The sequence below is a fragment of the Micropterus salmoides genome, unplaced genomic scaffold (genome assembly GCF_014851395.1).
Source record: "Micropterus salmoides isolate LMB-PRFRI ecotype aquatic unplaced genomic scaffold, ASM1485139v1 Ms_hic_scaffold_1, whole genome shotgun sequence".
NCBI classification, from domain to species: domain Eukaryota; kingdom Metazoa; phylum Chordata; class Actinopteri; order Centrarchiformes; family Centrarchidae; genus Micropterus; species Micropterus salmoides.
The window spans coordinates 7,600,438-7,622,816 of NW_024040040.1; the positions used below are offsets into that span (position 1 = coordinate 7,600,438).

Here is a 22,379-nt window from a genome sequence, read left to right on the forward strand (position 1 = left end):
TGTCCACCATGTTTATACATGTATGATGTCAACAACTCTGCAACTCGTGTACCAAAATTTTCTCAGACTTCCCGAGTTGTTGTTTTGACTTCAGGTAGCGTTCATGTGAATTTGCGCAGTCGGGAAATAATGTTTCCAATTATTCCGACACCACATGAATGCACCATAAGATAATAAGCATTTTCCCTAGATAAAATAACATTTGTAATCTTAATAAATTGTTTTAATTTTAAAAGGGCTATACGTAATTTTTTTTAAATGAAATTAATCACTTTTTTATTGCCAATTTGTGAAGGGGTTGTAACCACACATAAAAAATTAACCATTGGCCAGTTTTCTCACACACTCTATGCTGCTTCCTTTGTGAAGAAATTGGGTCGGATTTTCCGTGAAATCCATTTGGTTTATGTAGGCTGTGACATGGCAGTATCAACATGGCAGACGTGGGGTAAGTCTTGGGCTGCGTCCAAAAAGTAAAAAAAACTCCTTTCCTAACCACCATTCCTTGACCTCGATGGAAAACGTCATGAGGTCAAGGAAAGATGTGAAGGAGAATTCATAAGGACTTAGGCAAAGAGGGCCGCGGGGCTCAGAGAATCCGACTGCCCTTTTCTAGGCGACGTAATAATGCGACGGCGGATGTTACTGACATGACCAGCAATCATGAAACTACAATGTTCTCAAGATGGACTACAAAAAGCGCATATCTGACACTGGGCCCCGTGTTGTTTTAATGCAAGCCATCTTAAGGTGGACAACACGGTGGAATATATTAGTATTTCATAATCAAGATCGCAAAAAGGCTTATAGGGTACCAGTCACGAAATAATGGAAAGGGTTGTCAGATTGAGAATGCTTGCTCACACTCAGCCTCCTGCCCACCCATATTTATCAACATGAATCCCAATTATTGTTTGTAAACACAGTGTTTCCCACAGAGAGAGAGAGGGATTATTATTATTGTAGAAAACACTTTATAGCATATTTCAAACACCCGAAACATAAAATGGTGTTGAAACAGTATCAGATTACAGCAAACCCGAAAGAAAACAAACCAAAAGAAAGAAAGAAATTGTGAGTGTCTTATTCAGGTATCATAATGTGCGTCTGTATTGCAAGGATTTTGCTAAATGTGGTCAATGGATTTTATCGTTTAAGTTTGAGTACGTGCGTAGCTTTAAGATAAAATGTAGCCAAAATGTTTTACTTGTAGCGTTCTTAAGTGCAATTCCTAGAAGTCTGATAAATACAGGCACAATAAAGTTTTTGTTTCTTATATAACCATAAATGTCTTTCTCCCTCTGTGTATCTATATCAACTACACTTATGTTTTCACCTTCACTACAAGACATAGGTGTGTGTGTGTGTGTGCGCTTGTGCAAACATCTGGTCAGGTGCTAGCTTCAGAGAGACCGGCCGTCTGGTCCCGTCACCGCGGTGTCACCGAGGCGCCCATCTCCGCCCGGGACTCCTCGGCGTTACTTGGTCTCTCTGGCAGCTGATTGGCTCTATCTGTCACCCCCGGTAACAATCACTGTCTGACTTCCAGCATGGCTGCCACGAGGTTTATTGAGACTGACAGAGACACACCCTGTGCTGCCTCTGATCACCAACACACATCATATGCTCACACGGTCACATATTGTTTTTGTGTGGAAGAAAAAAAAAATAGAGTGTAGACTAACCTGATAAGATGTTGGACACGTTTGTTGTAAGGCATCATCATTAACACATGAAAAAATCTATAATAACCCTAATCTGAAAAGTCAATTATAATTAGTACAATACTTAATGTAGCATCTCAGTCTGAGTAAATATAACTTTAACAAATACGCATCAAAGTATTAATGAAAAGTATCAAATCTCATCATCACTTTTGCAGCAAATGTTTTGACACAATTAAAAGTTCTCTAAACTTTTAATTACCCTGAATAGCACTATCATAGTTTAGCAACTGTAAGAGATAGTACCTGAAATTCAAAGAAATACTGATAGTAAGAGAAAAACTGAATCTCTAAAATTCTGGGAGGTAAGTGTCTTTTGTTTTGCCAGAACAACAAATCCAAAGAGAATCTGGATTTTTTATTTTATCTAACAGCAACTAAAGAACCTGAACACTCAAGGAGTTGCAATCCCTGAATGTTACTTGAAAAAATATGATACAGTAGTAATAAAAGCACATGTTTGCAGCATCATTCAAACTTAGAACAATGAAATGTCTTGGCATCCAAAATCTCTGCACAGGTGTTGGACAAAAGCAAAAAACATTGTTTTGTCTTTTCACTGTTATTAAAGGTTCAGTGTGTAATATTTAGGAGGATCTATTGACAGAAATGCAATATATTAAACATAACTATGTTTCAGTGGTGTATAAACCCCTCACATAATGAACTGTTATTTTTTTATCACCTTTGAATGATCCATTTCTATCTACATACACCACAAGTCCCCTTACATGGAGTTGCCATGTTTCTACAGTAGCCCAAACGAACAAACTGCATCTTCAGAGCGCGTGAAATTTGGACAAATGGAGGACCATGTGAATTATTTAGTACAAGAGCAAACAGAGGGTGTCGGCCACCGTAGCTTCACTTACGCACTTGCAAAGACACGGTAGAGCGGTGAGTGAGCCGTTGGGTGCAATTCGCAACCGTAACCACTAGATGCAACTAAAACTTCCGACACATCTGGCTGAAGAGTCTTGACAGAGAATTAATTAATGGTCCACTTAAATAATTTTATATTAACTAAGTGTGTTTTAAGTGTGTGCAGCCATCAGTCCTGGCACGAGTTTATGTGCATCTTTTTTGACCTAAATGTGTGCCTGAAGGAAGATAATATGAACATATTTGCTGAAGATTTCCACACCTGAAGAACTGTGTGTGTGTGTGTGTGTGTGTGTGTGTGTGTGTGCTCCCGAGTGTGTACCTGGAGCAGCCTCCAGCGCGTGTTGAGATCTTCAATGCGTTCCAGGTTGCTAGGTGACAGCTGGATGTCGGGCGGACCGAAAGTGGACGCCAACTGGTTCATGTGTGTTACGTCATCCTTAATCAGAGCGACCTCTTCCTGGAACTCCTGCAACACACACACACACACACACGCACACACACACAGTTTTTTTGTTATGCTGCATTGTTTCCAGGGGTGAGCGGACAGATGGGAAACACAGACAGGTTGATAGTAGCCCTCGGTTCAGTCTTGTTTCTCCCCTCAACTCTTCTAACAGTGAGAAACAGATGGATCCATCATGTAAACCCCACTTGTTCTGCTTGTTTAATGCCTGCTGGTCTATGGGAAACACTGACATGCTTAAGTAGAATAAATGCAATGTGGGTTCTCACCATGGCACAAGTGGAACATTATTGTTTGATAGATAGAAAGTTGGCCTAGCTCGTCTATGTCATCCACTACAGCTGTGATGCACTCAGGTTCAGGAGAAGGTAATGTACATCTATAGCTTTAACATATGGCTTTAAAAGCTGCAGTGGGAACATTTTAACACCAATGAATCTTTATGAATTTGTTATTTAGAAGACTATCAGCTTGTGTTAAAATGTGGCCTGCTATGTGCTTGATGGCACAAAACTCAAGTGTAAAGTTCTTACATGGGGTTAAAGGAGAGGGTTTATAACTCACTTCCAACATGTTTAAATTCCTCAGGAAAGTTAAATTGAAAACAGAGTAATGCCAGAAAGGGGCTGTGCTCTGGTTTGGATGTTGGGTGATGTTTTAGGATGTGGTCTTAAAGGATCACAACAGTATTTTGCTGAGCTTTAACCATTTTTTGTGCTTTGTAATTGTCTACCAGGGTCCTGTTTTATAGACGATGAGAGATCTACTGTAGATGTGATCAAGAGTGTTGTTAACTCTTACTTCCTTCCCTAGGTATTTACCCCACTGATGTGATATGTACTGTGAGCTCTTACTAGTACTTATTGCTGCTCTTACTAGTATGTATTGTCAGTTGTAGATCTTTATTTGATGCTCTGTTGATGCTTGTATGTTGTTCCTCAAATGTAAGTTGCTTTGGATTTTATGTGGCGTTAGGTGCTGTAATCATCTCTCAGTAACTTCCTGCAAAAACCTGATTTTATATTTCGTTTTTTGGATGAGATGCAACGTTCTTATCAGCAAGCTTTACAGGTGCTGGTAGGTGGAACTTTTGGACAGAGGCATGGAAGCTGTTTCCCCACAACCTTCAGTCTATGCTAAGCTTGGCTAACCAGCGATAAGAGTATTTCCCAAAACTACTCCTTTAATTATATAAAATAAAACGTGCAATTCCACTTAGATCAAGAGGAAATCTAGATTTCTCAATCACGATCTCACTTGCTTTGAGTAAATATACCAAAGGGTAAAAAGTAGTTTGACAGTAATAAAACATATGGATCGTACACACAGCTAAATTTAAAGTGAGTGTCACTCAGTCTGACCTTGACTCTGTCGATGTGCTCTGGCAGCGAGTCGATCAGCAGGTCACCAACAGGTTCCCACGCCTCCTTCACCATCTCGGCCTGCCTCAGCTGTCCGTCCAGCAGGTCCTCCGCCTCCTGGAGTTCGATCAGCCGATCCAGAGCCAGCTCTAGCCTCCTCTGCCAGTCGGCTGAGTCGCCATTGAGCCGGTCCCACTTGGTCATCACGTCATCTGCTTCTTTGCGCAGGACTTTCCCCACGTTCTGGGCACGCTCCTCCGGGCTGATACCTAAGGGTTATGGATAGAGCAAGTCCTGAAAAAAACATCTGGTGACAGCAAAAACAACAAATATAACTGTTCCCTCACAGGCTGTGGCATGCAAATCTAAAAACCCTTATTCATCTACCCATCTACTACATCAAATATTTAAATAATGCTTGTGGGGGAAATAAACAAAACAAAAGCACAGTTGTAATTTATTATGATTTAAAGCAAAAAGTCTTTGATGCAGTTGATCAAGATTATCCCCTGATGGGAGGCCCAAGATGGGATGTTAGTAACTGGTTTAGCAGCTAATTGTTAAGGTAGTGACAGCCAAAATTAATTTCTGCTGGGATCCTTTCTGGTCCCTGTACTGTTCACTATCTCCATAATAAAGACAGAAATCTGTGTGTGTCTGTGTGTTTGTATTTCGATTTTGTTGAGAACTGGTCATCCAATCGACCTCACACGTGGCAGGTGTGTTGCTGCGGACCAAAGGGAGTGCAGTGTCACATTTGGTGCCATTTGGACAGACATGTTCAGAATGAATAAACTTTGAATAAACTACAGTACAGTGAGCAAGGGCAGGGTACACTCGAGGGGGCGGAAGTTATGTGTCATTCATTCATCCATTTATTGTATGTTTTAAGCTAATACTTTCATTTAATCTCTGTGACGTATTTATTGCATAGTAAAGTATTTATATACCTTATTCTGTTCATTTACAATACTTTGTAAATTGAATGTTCTTTATTATTTTGCACTTTAGTGTTTAGCCAAAAATAAATGGCATGTCCGACTAGCCATCGAGAAACTGCAACCCTCCTTTAACACAAGATGCACACATTCATCTAAATTACTACTTAAAGTGGATATGATCAATATTTTTATATTATTAATGGATCACATGTACAGTATGTGAAACAAGGTTGCAAGTAGTTACGAACCCACAGATGGTTATCACCCAATTCAACAGTTCCCCTCGGCTTCTTGGAGTGTTTCAGCTTCTTACAACTTATTGTTGTTGGTTTTAGCGCAGAAAACGTTTGTGTTTTTGGTTCACCATCACAGCTCTCATCAGTGTTGTTTTCGGCCGCAATGGGCAGCTTTTCCAACCAAACAACTGTTTCTGCATTTTGATTCAAATGAGGCTGAGTTCTGATTGGTGCATGGCAGTGCCAGTGCATGACAACACCTGTTCACCTCCCACTTCAAGCCAGTGGGGAAAAGCAAGGACAAAAACACAAATACCAACATCTCGCATGTGAAATTACCAAAACTGTTCTAACTTTGACAGAAAAGTTAGCTGAGTGAGAAAACAGGCTTTCAGGACCCTTAAATTTATTTCCACACATGATCCTTCCTCCAATAAGCTACTTATGATTAATCTGTGTGTTCTAATAAAACATTTGTTCTAAAATAATTGTGATTTGTGAGGATAAATGAAATGAATAACTTTAATTCCACTTATAAGGACAAAATTTCTGTTGCTACATGAATATCATCACGTAAAAAGAAGAACAGCTCCGACAGTCTTATGTGTCTCGTCGTATGTTTTGTTGGATTTGTTTATTCTGATGTGATTGTCCGTTGAACGTCTTCACCTGTGCACAGCTCTAACTCTGTTCAGCAGCAATTTAAGATGTGGCCATTGGACTTTTAGTTTATTTAAAGCAACCAAAAGCACAAGAGGTAGCTGTGACAATGAAGACTGGCTCCCGAGAGACCGTCTCACTTATATGTCAAACCACTCAGGCTGTTTGTGGAGACACAGGTTCTCTTTTAGGAAAGCCAGCTGAATTTACACGAAGCAAAATGTCATACACTCTAAAGCACTTCTGCTTTTTAGACGTCCCCAACTGCTGCCGATCCGAAAGTCTAATCGCAGAGACAGAATGACTTTCTAAGAGGAAGTAAGTGCTCGTTTCCCTCGGTGCGGCAGTGATTAGCAGCTGGAGTTCACCCTTTCTTTCTGAGTTCTCTGAGTGTGTTTGAGTTGGCAGTTGAATGGGTTTAATGGGCCACAGTTAAAGTTCAGCTGTTTTCTATGAGCCTGGTAACTGGGCTGCTGCCATGGTGCGGGAGGCGATGCAGGAAAGTGTGTGTGTGTGTGTGAGCATTAACCTCCATGTGTGGTTGTTACCAGGCTGTTACTAGGGTACTGTGAGTCAGAAACGAGGGGAAAAGCAGCTTTAAGTCCAGGCAGGAGATGGGCCTGTTAACTTTGTAATTTATTTTATGCAGGAGTTGTGTGCAGGGCTGATCACGGCGCTGCTCCGGCAGAAAATATCCCTAATTAATGAACTACTTCCCGCATTTACAGTCCAGTTTCTACATTTAAATGGCAGGTACAAAGTGTGTTCAGATGTAAATGTATCTCTCTTTCTTTTCTGTAAAATGTAGCTTCGTTATAATAACCTAATCTTAGAAAGGCTACAAAGAGCTTGAACATGAAACACATCAAAGCAAGTCTGAAGTGCTAAAGGGGGACAATCTGTTGCAAGAAAAATGGAATGGAGTGTTACCTCTCTGCTCAGGTGATGGTGTGTCCCGGGGCAGCTCAGACAGAAAGATCCCCACATCGTCCAGAGCCTTGGTCACAACTGGCTCTTTAGCTCTCAAGTCCCTCCTGAAGCTCTGTGAAAACACACACACACACACACACACACACACAAATCACCACCTTGATTACACTTATCCAATATTTTTCCTCACACGCCTGTCAGTATCCATGGTGAAGATTACTCTTCTTCGACAGCGTATTGCTGCCACCATGAGAAAATAAATGGTTGTATCCTTTGTTGTTAAGTTTTTCCTCATTACAATTTTTTTTCAATTGTTAAACTGCATTGAGCAAAACTGAAGTCACATTGTCAAAACTCTTCACACGGTCAGCGAAACAAAAGTATATGTGGACCAAACTGTGAATCTTCCATGAACTCTTTTCTCATTACTACTTCATCCCCTGCAAAACACTGTGTATCTGCAGCACACTTTGTCCAAAACTGTTAAAAACACATTTAAAACAGATTGATTGCAAATATCCTGCATTTTTTGCATTAACTTACAGGCTGTCGTCATTGTGTCTCAGCTAGCAGTGTTACTGTGTAAACAACTGAGGAAAACTGTATTGCAGCACTGAAAATTCAGGAACTTTTTTTCACGAGTAAATTACTAAATGCGTGATATAGAAATAATAAAGGCTATTGAAGGAAACTTCTGCATTTCTGATTCATTCTTGTTACATATACTATAGTACAGTCAATAAAGTGTTATTCTTACAGTTTCTCTTTTTGCTTTGGTACATTTCTAGAATCATCCTAAACATTTGCAAAACTATTGGTATATTGTATTGGTAAACTTTGGCTAAAGTTTGGATGACAATGATTGAAAATGCACAAGGCTGCACTTTTTCTGTTTGGCATAGGTCATTTTAAACCAACAGTGATACATTGCAAGGGATTGGACAGGATTCACAGATAACGCTTTTACTGCATTTGGGATTTGCAATTTCTTAAAAGACTGAGAATTTGCACAAGTGACTAGATGATGTGGAGGTTGAGCTAGTAGAATTTCAATTCTGATCTGCGAAATGTACCAAAGTGACTGATGACAACTGTATTCTATAATAAAATACTGAGTTAAATGAATAAATCTGTCACATTTCTAAGCTAAAAGTTCATCAAATTTCCACAATGCTTCCTGTTGTTAGTGTTTTTTAGGTCAGTGTATTGTGAGTGACAATGTTAGCTTTCTGAGTGAGAATTGTTGCCAGTGTTTTGGTTGAATGAGTTTATTTTGAGACTTGTATGAAGTGTTTTGGTGGTTTGATGGAGGTGACTTTTGGAGGTGAGATTAAGTGTTTGGCCAAGATGCATGTTGGCAATGCCGACTGTGTGAAGAGTTTTGAAAAAGTGGCTTCAGTTCTGAGCATTGCATCTTAGTAATTGAAAAAAAAAACTGTATTATGAGGATTTTCTGGATTTAAAGGCATCCTTTCCAAGTTCAAACAAATTATTTTTCACGTTATAATGCAATATTATCTTTATTTCTAGATATAAATTATTCTGTTCTAACAGCATGCACAGCTTTTATCCAAAGGGACTTAACATTTGTAGAACAACATACAAGCATCAATACAGTAAGAGATTTATAAGTGACAATAGATACTAGTAAGAGCAGCAATAAATACTAGTAAGAGCTATATATACGGCAGTGGTGTAAATACCTAGGGGAAGAAGTAGGAGTTAACAAATAGTGCAAGCAATACAAGAGAATTGTAAGAAGCGCACAGGAAGTGCAGGTTAGAGGTTTTATAAGAGGAAGTGTTCTCAGACTAGATGGGTTTTTAAAAGCTCCGTCTATCAGTTTATTTTTTTTATCTCAAAAAAAGGTTCCCAATATGGCACAAAGTCAACATGTCATCAAAACAATAAAAAACTTTTCTTGTTATAACCTGATAAGTTGGTGTGTTGTTATTACACGAAAAAGATCCAGTCAATGCCTAAAGAGACACTGTAACCGATTATATCTGCTGAGAAAATCAACAGTGTTAGGCCCTATCCACAATACTACGTTTTGGTTTTAAAACAGAGACCTTTTGCTACGTTTGCACCTCCCATCCAGACTAAAACGGCGGAAACGAAGACCTAAAATGGAGAATTTTGGAAACGCTGCCGACCTGTTTTACGATTCAAAACTCCGGAGGGTGTTTAGTAGTAGAGTTTGGTATTTTTATCAAAATATTTTTTACCGTGCAAGTAACACTTTGGCATATAGCCTACACTTGTACTGTGCATGTCGCTGTATTTACTTTGCGACGACTCCCAGTCTGTTTTCCGCTGCCACAGCCTTTTAAGTCCCGTGTTACATTCAGTAACAGCTTGTTATCGATTCATGCAAAATAAAATCTGGTGTGGTTCTTCGTCTATATTTCTTTATTCTTTCGCCAATTTTTTTGTAACTACAGAACAGACCATCTGCTTCATGTTTTACCCGCACGCGCATGTCTAGTGTACGTTAACGGAGACTAGATGTGCGTTTTCAGTCGCTTTAGTATAGACGGAGATCATATTAATTTTAATTCTCCGTTTCTAAACTAAAACGTAGTGTAGATGGGGCCTTAGGGGCCCCTAAACTGGACGCTCTGTCATTCCAAATGTCTTTATAAAATGTTAAATGGCCTTGCTCCAAATTAAATCAAAGAACTTATTGACTCCCTATGTGCCCGGGTGCTCTCTGAGATCAGTGGATGCAACTTTACAGGTTGTTCCTTGTGACCAGAGGTGACCGACCCTTTGCTGTTCCAGCCCCGAGACTGTAGAATCAGACAGGCTAACATCCTTAGCATTTTATATAAATATTAAAACTTTCCTTTGTAGGAGTTTATCTTGACATTTCCATTTTTTTACTTTATTTTACTTCTCGGGGTTTTTATGTAGTTCATCCCTCTGTTATTTTCATCTGTTTCCTTATTTAAAACACTCTTTAAGCTTGTTTAGTATTATGCTATACAAATAAAGCTTGTGTTTTTTTTGCCTATTAAACTTATTACCAAATGACACACAGCAATGCACAATACATAACATCCTGCTACATGTTTGGACTGATCTTGTTGAATTATTGTACTTATGTATGATTTAGGCATTGACTTTCTTCTCGTTTTAACAACACATGGAAGCTTCCTATTATAACAATATACCAACGTATTGTGTTTTACAAGAAAAAGTTTCCTTTAAAACCGAATATGTCGTAATAATATGACATACATCTTGTTATAACAAGAAACTGAGCGGTTTTGTGTCGTGGCAGAAGTGCCATGCATTGCAGACTGCGAGCAAGACTGTACAAAATCAGATTAAAGTGTTGTTGCATCTGAGTGGCCCCCTCATACCAAAACATGTCTACATTCATTGTAAAATGCTTTGACTAAAAGCTTTTTCCTAATATATATCTGCAAGAACTCACCATTTTGCAGAATCACTGTAGTTTTACACATGAAATGACCAAATCAGCAGAGCCAATCATCTTGCTTTTTTGCATAAAAATGGGTTTTTCATTTAACCTGTACAACTATACTTTCCATTTATTCTGAGCCTTTGATTTGCATAATGTTAGTCAGAGAGACATGAAGTCTGCCTCAAACAGAAACGGCTGCCTTTGCAATGAAACCACGAAACATTTTATTATGAAAAGCATCAAACAGACTCCTTTCATTGGTTTCTTATTGCGCTGGTATTGAGCTGAAGGTTTATGAAAGTGTTTCTTTAATTGTGACTCTGAGCTACATTTTCAGGAAGGACAAATAGTAATGTAGTCGAGGTAATTTCTGTGATAAGCTTAATAACAGTAATAGGCTATGATTATTATTAACATTTAACATTAACATTTATTTATATAGCACTTTACAGCAACCAACAGGTGTTCAAAGTGCTTTACAGGGACTGTATGGGAATGAGGAGGGGGGCTAAAGACATGTTTCACTTGAAAGAAAAAAAGTAAATCCCTCTACAGTGGCCCCTTGATTTAGATAAAAGCTAGTATCTCAAAATAATAGAACAGCATTGAGGTTGTATGATTTGTTTCTCCAGTTTTAACATGTGCATGGGATAGGTACAAGAGCATTAGGTGGTGAGTTTAAACTTAAGGTGAGGCACCACGGTCAAATAGGCTTTTTCCCAAATTTAGTCACATAACAATGGAACTTTACAAGCCTTTTCTGTATATAATTTTTAATATGCAAATGAGGTGTTTTCTCATTAAAATGCACTGATTTGCATATTACACAAATTCATTTTCCAGCACATTGATAAAACTCAGATGATTTTTTGTGGGGTTTTATTGTGGTAATGTACCATATTTAAAAAAAAACCTCTGTAAATGTTTTGCTATAAGACTTCTGAAACAGTGTGTAAAATTATAATGCTTTAACTACTTTCAAGGGCCAGGAATATGACTTGGTGTCCAGGAAAATGGCTGGTAAAGATTAGCTAACGTAATAGTAACACACTTAGCATAAAAATTTCAGTTTGTCACATGCATGTCACATCTCTTACAGATATATATTATTATATATGTATATAAATTTACCTGTAGAAAACAAACTGAAACTTCAAATGATATAAGATTTAATATGGAGAGTTTTAAAAAGACCGTTCTAATTTTTAGGTGAAAAGTGCTAACAAAGATGAATTTTACGCGATCTGAAGTTGACGAATTTGGTGTAAAATAGACAAAAATGTTTATACTGTATATATTATTCAAGATTGTTTTGTACATTTTATGAAAGTGTTAGTAATAGCTGCAAAATAACTGGATATCTAAAAATTTAAAGATTGAATCAAAATAATAATTTTGGACTGTGGTGTCTCACCTTAAATATGCTAACAGAACAACAACTTTCATATAGCCAACAAATCCGTTAGAAATGAAATGAGCAATTCCCAGAATATGGCAAAAACCACAAAACATTCCAGCCACTCTCTATGAAAACCCCCCCTCTCCAAGATCCCAGATAATAAAGATAACAAAATTAGATCGGATGATGTTGTGGCCTCATATGATCAGGGGCCGTATTCATAAAGCTTCCTAGAACAAAGAGTTAGTGACGAAGAAAAACTCTTATTATTCGAATTATCTCTAAGCTGTTCTTGATGATAGTTTGGTTTACTGTGGAAGGACATACAATCAAGTGTGTCTATTTAGATCTCCCCTGGTATGAAGTAAACATGCATTACATTAAAAGACTTATTTTTGAACTGATGATGCTTAGTAACAAATAACTACAAAGATCCACTTGTATTTTGTGTTTCTCCTATCTGACAGATTGTTCCTGCTAGCTATGTTGCACTTTAACATTAAATCTCACAAGGAAAGGCTGAAATAAAATATAAATCTTGGGTGAGACCCGCCCTTGCTCTCCTAAAAAACTCTCCCTCCAACAAAAACAAAAAACACATAACCCTCCCCCCTTTTCTGACCCCAGCCTCCAAACAGTTTTTGCACAGTCCCTTGTACTTTCTATGGAGCCTCTTCACAAACACAACTCAACAAAAATGCTGCAGACTCAAGCAGTGTGTCTGTCTGTCCTCCTACCCGGTGTGTGTCCAGCTGTGTCTGCACGGCGGGGACATCGCCCCCTACAGGCGGCTCCTGCTCCAGCTGTTGACTTTTAACCTTGAGCCAGTTCAGCAGCTCCTGCAGCGACATGTGGAGCCTCTTCCACGGAGCCATCTCTGAGTCCAGGTGGGCCCTTGAAAAACAAACACAGCCTCTTTTTGCTTGCTTTACGTGAACTCCATGGTTCTCCAGTACAAATAGCAGACCCTAGCATGCTCTCCTTTGCAGGAACCCCAGCCTCCTCTCACCTCATGCTAAGGGTCTTGTTGCGTAGGTCGTTCCAGCGCTGGCTCATGTTGTCCAGACGTCTCTGGAGCAGAGCGCCATCCTCCGAGTCCCCTAGCGAGGTCACAATCCTCTGCCCGTTCTCATCCAGAGAGTGATACAACTCCGTGTGGTTGTCAATCTCTGTCTGGAGGTCCTGGTAACACACACACACACACACGCACACACACACAGCAAGAGTCAGTGGAGGGAAAAAAGCAGGAGCAGTACATTCTGTTGGAGCACACACTTCATTTTCTTGGTAATAGCAGCCATCTTTCAGTTTCACTTTTTTCACTGCTCGAGTGCTCAGTAATGGGATCAGGATCTGAGAGAGTGATTTACTCTCTAAAAGCAGCAACCACCACGATTGAGTCACTATGCAGACTGTATTGTGGATGGAACATTTTGTAGCACTGAAATGTCAAGATGTGTTATTCAGCCTGGAATCAGCTGGTAACTTGACAGCAATGGTCCCTCCTGTGTACCGACAGTCTATCACTGAAACTCTTAATGTGCCTGATAAGACGCGAGAAGGGAAACAAGTACTTTGTGTAGTGAAAAGTGAATAAAGCTTGATTTCTGTGAACATTTCCTGTTTGGGAATAGCACAAAAGAACAACAAACCTTCAGCAAGTAAACAAGAAGAAATGTGACATCCATCACTGCTGCATCTGGAAGCAAATTAAATGCCAGTATCTTCAATATGGCAGACCTTTAATTTTACCAGAGCAGAGCTACCTTTCCACAAAGTGTTGACACTTTCTATGGCCAGCATTTTTTCAGCAATATTTGTTTCATATTCAAACTCCCACAAACTCCCTATATAGTGGTCTGCCATTCCCATGGGATTCAAATTATCTAGCTATGCATAAGGGACGATTTTTTAAGTCAGTCTCAATGTATTTCGAACCCAAAGTACAACATATTACTAAACAGAATGATCAACTGATAAACTGTTCCTAACATCTAAAATGACTTTCTGATTTTACACATCACAAAGTGTGTACAGGCGTCGGGGAGTACTGCTGTATATGTGGGGAAAAAAGAAGTCTGGTAACTCAAGTCCTCAAGAGATGTCACTTCTCTGGTTGGGGCTGAACACTACAAGTTTGAAAATTAATAAAATCTGTTGATGTGGAGGTTGAAAGAAGTGAGCTCCCCAGACCTCTGCAGCACGCTGTTCATCTCTGCTTGAGGCCCCGGGCTACATTTGCTGCTACAAGCATAACACACCTAAATCTCTGACCGACCTGTCGGCTCGTGAGTTGCAGTGTGGATAATGTAGGTGCCAGGTTTTGGCTGGGAAGAACAATGCAAGGAATAAAAGAAATTATACCTCTGGTTTTACTGCATTGATTTTGATGCTTGGGGGGTCAAGACATAAAGCTGCAGGAGAACAAATTCCCACAACCTGACATCCCAAAGTTTATTCTTATATAACTGATCTATGGAGCATGAGTAAATTATTTATTAAACATTAGTAAAGTTTTTATAGGTGATAAACACCTGGTGGCATCAATATTCAAGTGTATTTCTACATTCCTCTCATCACCATACTGTTTGTCTCAGTGGTGGAAAGTAACTAAGGAGTATTTAAATTGTATGCCACTTACACTTACTCTGCTAGATTTATTTGGCAGCTGTATTACTGATTACATTTTCAGATTAGGACTTTACATAAAAAAAAACACGTGATCAGCTTATAAAATTAAATGCATTGCTAAAGATTCCACCAACGAGACCTTTCCCCTCTAAACATTGCTTCATTTAAATAACATTAAATAACATTAAATAATAATGTCAGAGGCCAAAATAGGTCAATTTATCTGATATTTCATAGAAAAGCAAAGATTTGATAAAAATACAGAAACATATCTTTGCAGGGGGCCAACCCCTAGTATGGGAACCGCTGGCCTAAAGCTAACTATATATAAAGTACTTTACTAAGAAGCTACATTAGTAACATGCTGCTTACACATTGATGCATCAGTATTAACAAAAGTGTCAGAATTATAAATCAGTCGCATCAGGCATTTTACTGTGAAATTAGTACTTTGGCTTTTGGTACTTTCAGTACATCTAGACATTAATGTATTGGTACTTTAAAAGGATCTGAATACTTCTTCCACCATTGGTTAGTCGTGTATAACACTATTATGTTTCAACACAATAATTAATTAGTGTCTGTTCTAGGCAAAAGTTTTAGAGCTCAAAAGAGTTTATCCTTTAAGAACACAAGTACTATGCAATGTTATTGCAGTGTGACTGCACGTGTAGATTGGATGTTATTGCACATACAGTTGCATGACTGCACTGTTATTGCAGTCAGGTGACTGTAGATGTTGAAAGCTGCTAAATGTTGTTCATGTGCAATTGTAGATGATGCCACAGATGGCTGTGTCCGGCCAGACACTTGGGTTTCTTAAATGTCCGAGACTAATAAGTGTGAATTTCTCCCAAGGAAGACAATAAAGGCTAAGGTTTTATGCCCACGTTTGGTTTCAGAAACGTTTAATCTTTAGTCCTGCTATTGGATTTGTAACTTCACTATCAAACAACCTGTTGAATGACATCAGAATGCATTTAAATTGCATCTGTTAGGTTGACTAAAGCTATGAAGGTGGTCAAAAGGTCTTAAAAGACATCCTGTGAAAGGACGTTACGCTCCCTGGAAGCTTTAAGATAAATTAGATGACATGAAATTTTAATCATACCTGAGGGGGAAATCGGTCATTGCACCAAAGCACAGGACACAGACGCGAATTGAACAAACAGAAAGCGCTGAAGACAGTTCAGAAGAAGGTGGAGTGCAGTATAAGACTTGCTAATGTATTAAATGTAGTTCTAGAGAGTTTCCTATAGTGTTTCCTGGCATCCAAGTGTTCTGTGATCCCTTTGAACACAGTCAATCAGAGCCCTCATGAGAACTTAAACTTTGATGTCTTCAGTTTAAATCGATGGTTTCACATTTTATTCTCGTCTTATTTTTATCACATATTTGTGGGAAATGCTTCCGTACTTAAACTTCAGTTGACCTTAAATACCTCACAAAGAGCAGAATCAGCGTACTTTTAGACTTTTAGTTTATATGAAAAGCACTTTTGTCCACAATGTATTTCTTTGTTGTGTGCAAAAATAGTAGATTTTTTCTTAAATATGCTACATAAATGAAAAACATGCTAAACAAGTGACTACACCATCTCCTGTTTGTATTTTAAACATTGGTACAATATGTAAGCTACTCAAAATTAAAAAGGCATGCATCACATTTCGTTTTAAAATGCTTAATTAAAAAATAGTAGTTCTTGATTTACTTTTCCAACCTGAACATGGTAGACCTTCCTGCGCAGCATCCTCAAAACTTTACTCTGGAGTCCCAAAACTAGACGTCAAGAAGAAGAAGATGAGGAAGCACCATCTTCTGCTTCTTCTACTCCCTCAAAATTAGCTTCCAATCTGTCCGGCATAAGAATGCCTTCTGTTTAAATGTGTGTGTGACAAAGAGAGAGATTTGGAGATGAAGAGGAAGGGAGGGAGATTCATACAGAGATGGACGGAGAGTGAGTTACCCATAAAAAAAAAAAAGAGGGAGACAGTGTTGGAGAGTGAGTCAGAGCCAGTTCAAAAGACAGAGGGGGTGAGAAAGAGAAAAGAGGGAGGAGGAGAGAGGCAGAGAGAACTTGAAAGGGTGCATAAAACGATGAGTGCGCTCATTTTCCAATTAAACGTTATCTACGTGCTGTGTTGGAGCCCATGAGTGTGTGTGCGCTCTCTGGATGCTACGCCGCGTTGCCATCCGCCATTATAATTGGACACAGAAGACTATCACAGCTCCGCATACAGTGCTGCTGTTGTACTGACTGAGCAGTGTGTGTGTGTGTGTGTGTGTGTGTGTGTGTGCAAAGGAAGTGTGCACAGGCATGAATTTGCGTCAGTGTGTATGTGAAAATCCATTTCCAAAATGCTGCTGTGTGCCCGTGTGTTTCCTTTACAGTATGTATGTTAGGCGTGTGTGTGTGTGTGTGTGTGTGTGTGTGTGCGCATGTGCACGCCGTTCCACCAGAAAGTGTGTGGGTGCAGGGCGAGGGCCGAGGGTCAAAATATGTTCTCTTGCAGAACAAGCCTTCCCTTCAACACCCACAATACAGTGGGGGGATTTTGCATTTGTCTGCCAGGCACCGAGTGGCCAATGAAGTTTCTCTATGCTGCCATGTCAGCATTCCAGTCATACCAGCCAGGGCCATAAACTCTGGGTCAAAAGCTGGAAACCTACTGCATATTTTAAAGATCCCATATGACAAAGAATTGCAATCATTAGAATTTTCTTTTTCTTGATTTCCTTTGATCGCTGCTGTAGTGTTTTTACACTTCTTACTGATCACTTGTCAATCAAACAGAGTGGGCAGGACTAAGACGTCTTTTTCTCCAGGTGAAGTTTTAGTTTGTGTAGGTGATGCCGTTTTTTTTGGGTCTGTTCGGCCTCAGTGCTGGTCTTCTACTTCTGTTCCAAATTAATCATTTTTCCTGCAGCCACAAACATAAGCAAACACAAGGCAAGATGGCGGACACGCGTAGCTGCTGGAATAACTACAGAAATAACTTCCTGTGTGAGTACAAAGGAGTCTAAAAAGCATCTCTTCGAAGTGTTTCCCAAGACAACACAACGTTGTAACGCATAAGGTTCCTCTATTTGAACGACACTTGGCAGGTTTGAAAAGCTGAACGAGGTGTCTCCAGTATGAACAGGGCTCTTCAAGGCTCAAGCAAGCGTAGGTGAGGACCTGCGAGAAGCCCTGCGGCCCCTCTGGCCTTGACCATATTACCGGTGTTGCTCAAGATGAGAGGTGCTACGTATGAACCCTATTGTTCCAGAGATGACAAAGTGGTAATGAAAGCCATGTGATTATTTGACTGAGAAACTGGGCAGGTCTAAGAAGACTTGTTTTATATTGGAGCTGCGGTAAGTGACAGCTGATACAAACAGAACCTTTCCTGCTGTTGCTCTCCATGAGGGAACCAACGGGAGGCTTTTAGAAGCAGCTCTAGGAGCTGCGATGTATCTGTCACATAGTTAGCTTTGTCAGCAGTTCTTCAAAAAAAATTAAGCTTTGCCGAAAGTTAAATGAGGATAATTACTACATGCTACATGCTCCCGTTCTAATGTTCTCCGTCAGTTTTGCTTTCCCACCCTGTCAAAGTCCCTACATTCACACCTCTCATATCACTACGTCTGGCCAATGATTTTTCTGTCCAGGTTCCCTAAGCCAATCCGTCCTTGGATGCCGTTCTTCAAATACCATTGAAATTCTGTCATTCTGTCTGTCAGACCTACTACTGATCAACCCACCACCTCTCCATCACCGCCATGATGTCCAGGTAGATTCCACTGAGAGTTTTCATCAACCATCTGCTGGTTTTACTCCACCACCACCAGTGGTATCAAGCTGTTGACTCAGCGTGGCGTTCCCCACTGCTATCAAAAAACGCAGTGCAAGATATACAGAACACAGAGAAGGCTTGGATTGGTGAAATGTCTTAGACTAGTCAGTTCAAGCCCTTTCTGTGTCCTCATTTGCCCTCAACAACTCCCCTCCTATTTTGTACGGATGCACCGAAATGAAAATTCTTGGCCAAAGGCGAAACCGAATATAATGGAAAAATTTTGCCGAATTCCGAACAAGTACATTCAGATTTTTGCTTTTTTTTTTTTTCACCGTTGCATAAATTAAATTGTCAAAATGTGCTTTTTACTCAGTGTTTCCCACAGGATTTGGCGAGACTATAGTGGGTGGGGTCCGAGCCCCAAGAGGGTCCGGTAGAGTAAATGACATGTGTCCATTTACTTTTAATGTACACATGTAACATGTTTTATACTTTCTGTGAATATAATCCAATTAATCTTATTTCCATACTGTATAGACACCTTATTTTGAAAACCGGACATTGTCGCATGTCTATCCAGGTGCTAAATTCATCAAGTCCGACCCAATTTGATAAATGTTGTGTGTGGTTCTCGTATCGCATAACATGAAGACTTCACAGCCTGTCTTCAGGTAGGACTCTCATACTGCAACTCTTGTCTTTATAAAGATCTGGTCGGTTTCAGTAGATTTACCATAAAGACTTAAATACGAGGGCACTCCAAATTTCTAGCTTTATCGCTTTCTCACAAACGAGTGACAGAAACACTCAAAGCAGGTCAGACCATTTAAGGTAAAGGCCAAACACAGAAAGTGCTTTTTTTTTTCTATTTTCGGCCGATTAATTTCAGTGGCCGAACATTCGGTGAATCCCTACTATTTTGTATGTAAAAAATTATGGTCAAATAAGGATAACATGATAAATAACCTGGATGCTATCAATCAGTGTGAGAAGAAATATGAATGTATAGTTCACTAAATGTCCAAATGACTGTTTGGACTCACAATGAATCGACTTAATTCATCAATCTCCAGCAGTTCAATAATTTGTGTTACAATGAAGCTGTTTCATGCACACACTATTCAGTCTATATATGTTGACTTCAACTAAAGGAACACAAGCACTTTGGGACTTTTTCAGAAAATATTTTGACAGAGATTAAGATCTGCAATAAAAATCAACACTGTTATGACACAATAAATATGTCATTCAGGTACGTCTTATTATGTGTGAGCTGTAAATCCATCGGTGGAGCTGTGCGCTGTGTCTGGGGGAACAGGAATATATAAGAGTATGTGGGTGTGTGCGTGTCCTACCTTCCACTGTGCCAGCAGGTTCCTTGCTGCCGGCTGTTCGTGAAGTCTCTCCTTGTTGGTGGCGTCTATTAAAACGTTGCAGGTCGTCTCAGCCTCCGTCAGCCAGTTGAGGAACCTCTCCAGGTCGAGGTAGAACTGCTGCAGCAGCTTCAGAGCTGCTTCCAGAGCTGCCTCCCTGTCTGAAACACTGCAGAGACACAGATACATGGCAAGATACATGTCACCAAAGAAAAGTGGCATATATATGGAGAGTGCACAAACTTGTGAGTGCTGTGTTGAGGTAACAGAATATATGTATTTTTCTTTTTTTTATGTTTAGGTTCAATTTGATTCAAAGATTTTTAATTAGATTTCATATTTTATTTGATAAACCTTTATTTAACCAACCTTCCCACACAAGTTGAAAACTTCTTTTGCAAAGGAGACTTTTGACTGCAGCTTATAAGGTGGTAGACAAACAATAAAAAACATGGCAAAGGGAAAAATCAGCAAGCCTTAGTTGTAACCATATCCAGTATCTATATGCTTCCTCCTAGCATTGGAAAATAAATAAATATTAATAATAATAAATATATCGACTATTGTTTTGTTTGCATTCAACTCAACTTGGGTTGAGGGAGCAGACACAAGTGTAGTAGTATTAAAGGAAGATTATGAAGTGCATCTGGGAGAGAAGATCCACAGCTACACAAAACGTTATCGTCTGCGTAACAAAAGTTCCATGTGTGCCTTAATGTAAAGACAAAATAAAACTAGGCTGAATACAGAACTTTGAAGCACTCCATTATAGATGTCTGTGAAGATTCTCAGTCATCCAGGTCATAGTTATCCAACGAAGGTTAAAGTCAAGGGCAACTGGACTTGGTTGAAGATACTGGAAGACGTTTCGTCCCTCATCCAAAGGACTTCTTCAGTTCTGACTGACTGGCAGGGAAACTCAGCTAGTTTGCCAGGATCGTCGATACTGTTGGTTCGTTAGTGCTCCTGGTTGCTGTTACCGCAAGGGACGAAACGTCTTCCAGTATCTTCAACCAAGTCCAGTTGCTCTTGACTTTAACCTTCGTTGGACTCCATTATAGAGTAACTTAACACCCCTTGAAAATCTTGTTTTTGATTACTTTCAGTAATGATGTCCCTGTGACATCACTGTCTGATCTGGTTACAGTAAGGCATTTTGAACTGTGCCCACTGACTTTAACACATCCCTATATTAAGCAACCTTTGCTTAAGCAGGCCGTGATCAACTGTACGAAAGGTGTTTTTTTCCGGAATCATATCAGTTGCTTTTTAATTTAGCCGTGTGTTTAAACAATTTGTAAAATGGTATTTATATACAGTAAGTGTGTGTGTCGTTACCGTTTGCTGATGTGTGTCCAGGTGGCCACCATGTTGTCGTTGACCTGGGTGACTTTGTGCGTGTCGTCGTTGGTGTACAGTGTCAGCAGTTTGTTGGCCAGTGCGTTGGTTTCATCCACCTGACCTTGCCACTGCTGCAGCTCCTTCACGAAGAGCTGAGGAGGAAAGAAGAGTGAAAAAAAGAAAGTGACTGAAACAATTGTAAAATGTGGCGATTCACCATCTTCTGTGTCATCGCCAACACGAGCAATATATTTCTGAGCCATCTATTAATAAACGTCACATGCAAGGTGGAAAAACGATGTGTGCATCTAAGTTAAGAGTAATGAGACATTCATTCATGCATTCAGTGAGTGGACGCCCAGCCCAACCTTCAGTTCAGCATTTTGCTTCTTCAGCGCTTCCACCGTGTACGTGATCTCCTGCCAGGACTCCAACCTCTCACTTGCCCGCTTGATCAGATGATCCGCTCCTTTCTTGGCATCCAGCCAGTCGGTGGAGTCCTGCAGCATGTTATGGAGCTGCTTACTCCTATCAGAGAGTTTGGTCTGAGAGTCTTCCCAGTGAGTCTGAAGCCTGTCAACTAAAGTGACAGAAAAAAAGTTTTGTGATGATTATAATGATAATGTGGATGTTTTGTTGTTGATTTAATTTATTTATTGTAGGGAGTGCTCAATTTACAATGCATAGATAAACACAACGCTGCACTGTTGTTGTGGCCTATAAGACCTGTCTTTTGATGTCCCGTCACGTTGCGTTCAGGTTTTTCTGGAGCTTAATCGCCTTCTCAGAAATGAGTGACAGAAACACTACAGGGTAAAGTACACTACAGATTTTTAACTGAATTATGGATAGTGAATAACCAACAAAGCAGGTGACATGATGGGGAAAAGTACAGCCCTGCAATTCCACAACAAGCTACTTTACAACATCCATAGTTAATGCCTTCACTAATATTTGTGTTTTTCCTTCCAGCAATAAACTATTTTTAATTCGTAATTAGTATTTTAAATCAGTCACAGTTCAGACACCCCCATCTCTACAGCCTTAATGGGCTAATGATGAACTCTATGTCGGCAGCTAGAGTATAGCATGTTTTAAAATACAGTGAAGCCCAGAAGCTATCATGATGATCATGATTCAACATAGTTAACATGTTTCTGCATCACCATTTTCTGAAAAATCTACTGTATTGTATGCAATACGAAAAAAGGGGAAGTGACTAA

General features: G+C 39.6%; 1 protein-coding gene across 11 annotated transcripts in view; it reads right to left on the reverse strand.

Annotated features, from left to right (window-relative positions):
* The window catches only part of dmd (dystrophin), a 343,068-nt gene that overhangs the window by 58,370 nt on the left and 262,319 nt on the right, over positions 1-22,379 (reverse strand). For all 11 annotated transcript variants that reach the window (XM_038716227.1, XM_038716250.1, XM_038716303.1 and 8 more), the window contains 8 exons: positions 21,525-21,736; positions 21,154-21,308; positions 19,798-19,984; positions 13,042-13,214; positions 12,770-12,926; positions 7,201-7,312; positions 4,434-4,702; positions 2,929-3,075 (listed from right to left, as the gene is read on the reverse strand). In XM_038716227.1, coding sequence (XP_038572155.1) covers positions 2,929-3,075; positions 4,434-4,702; positions 7,201-7,312; positions 12,770-12,926; positions 13,042-13,214; positions 19,798-19,984; positions 21,154-21,308; positions 21,525-21,736 — 1,412 coding nt within the window. The remainder of the gene's footprint in view (positions 1-2,928; positions 3,076-4,433; positions 4,703-7,200; positions 7,313-12,769; positions 12,927-13,041; positions 13,215-19,797; positions 19,985-21,153; positions 21,309-21,524; positions 21,737-22,379) is intronic.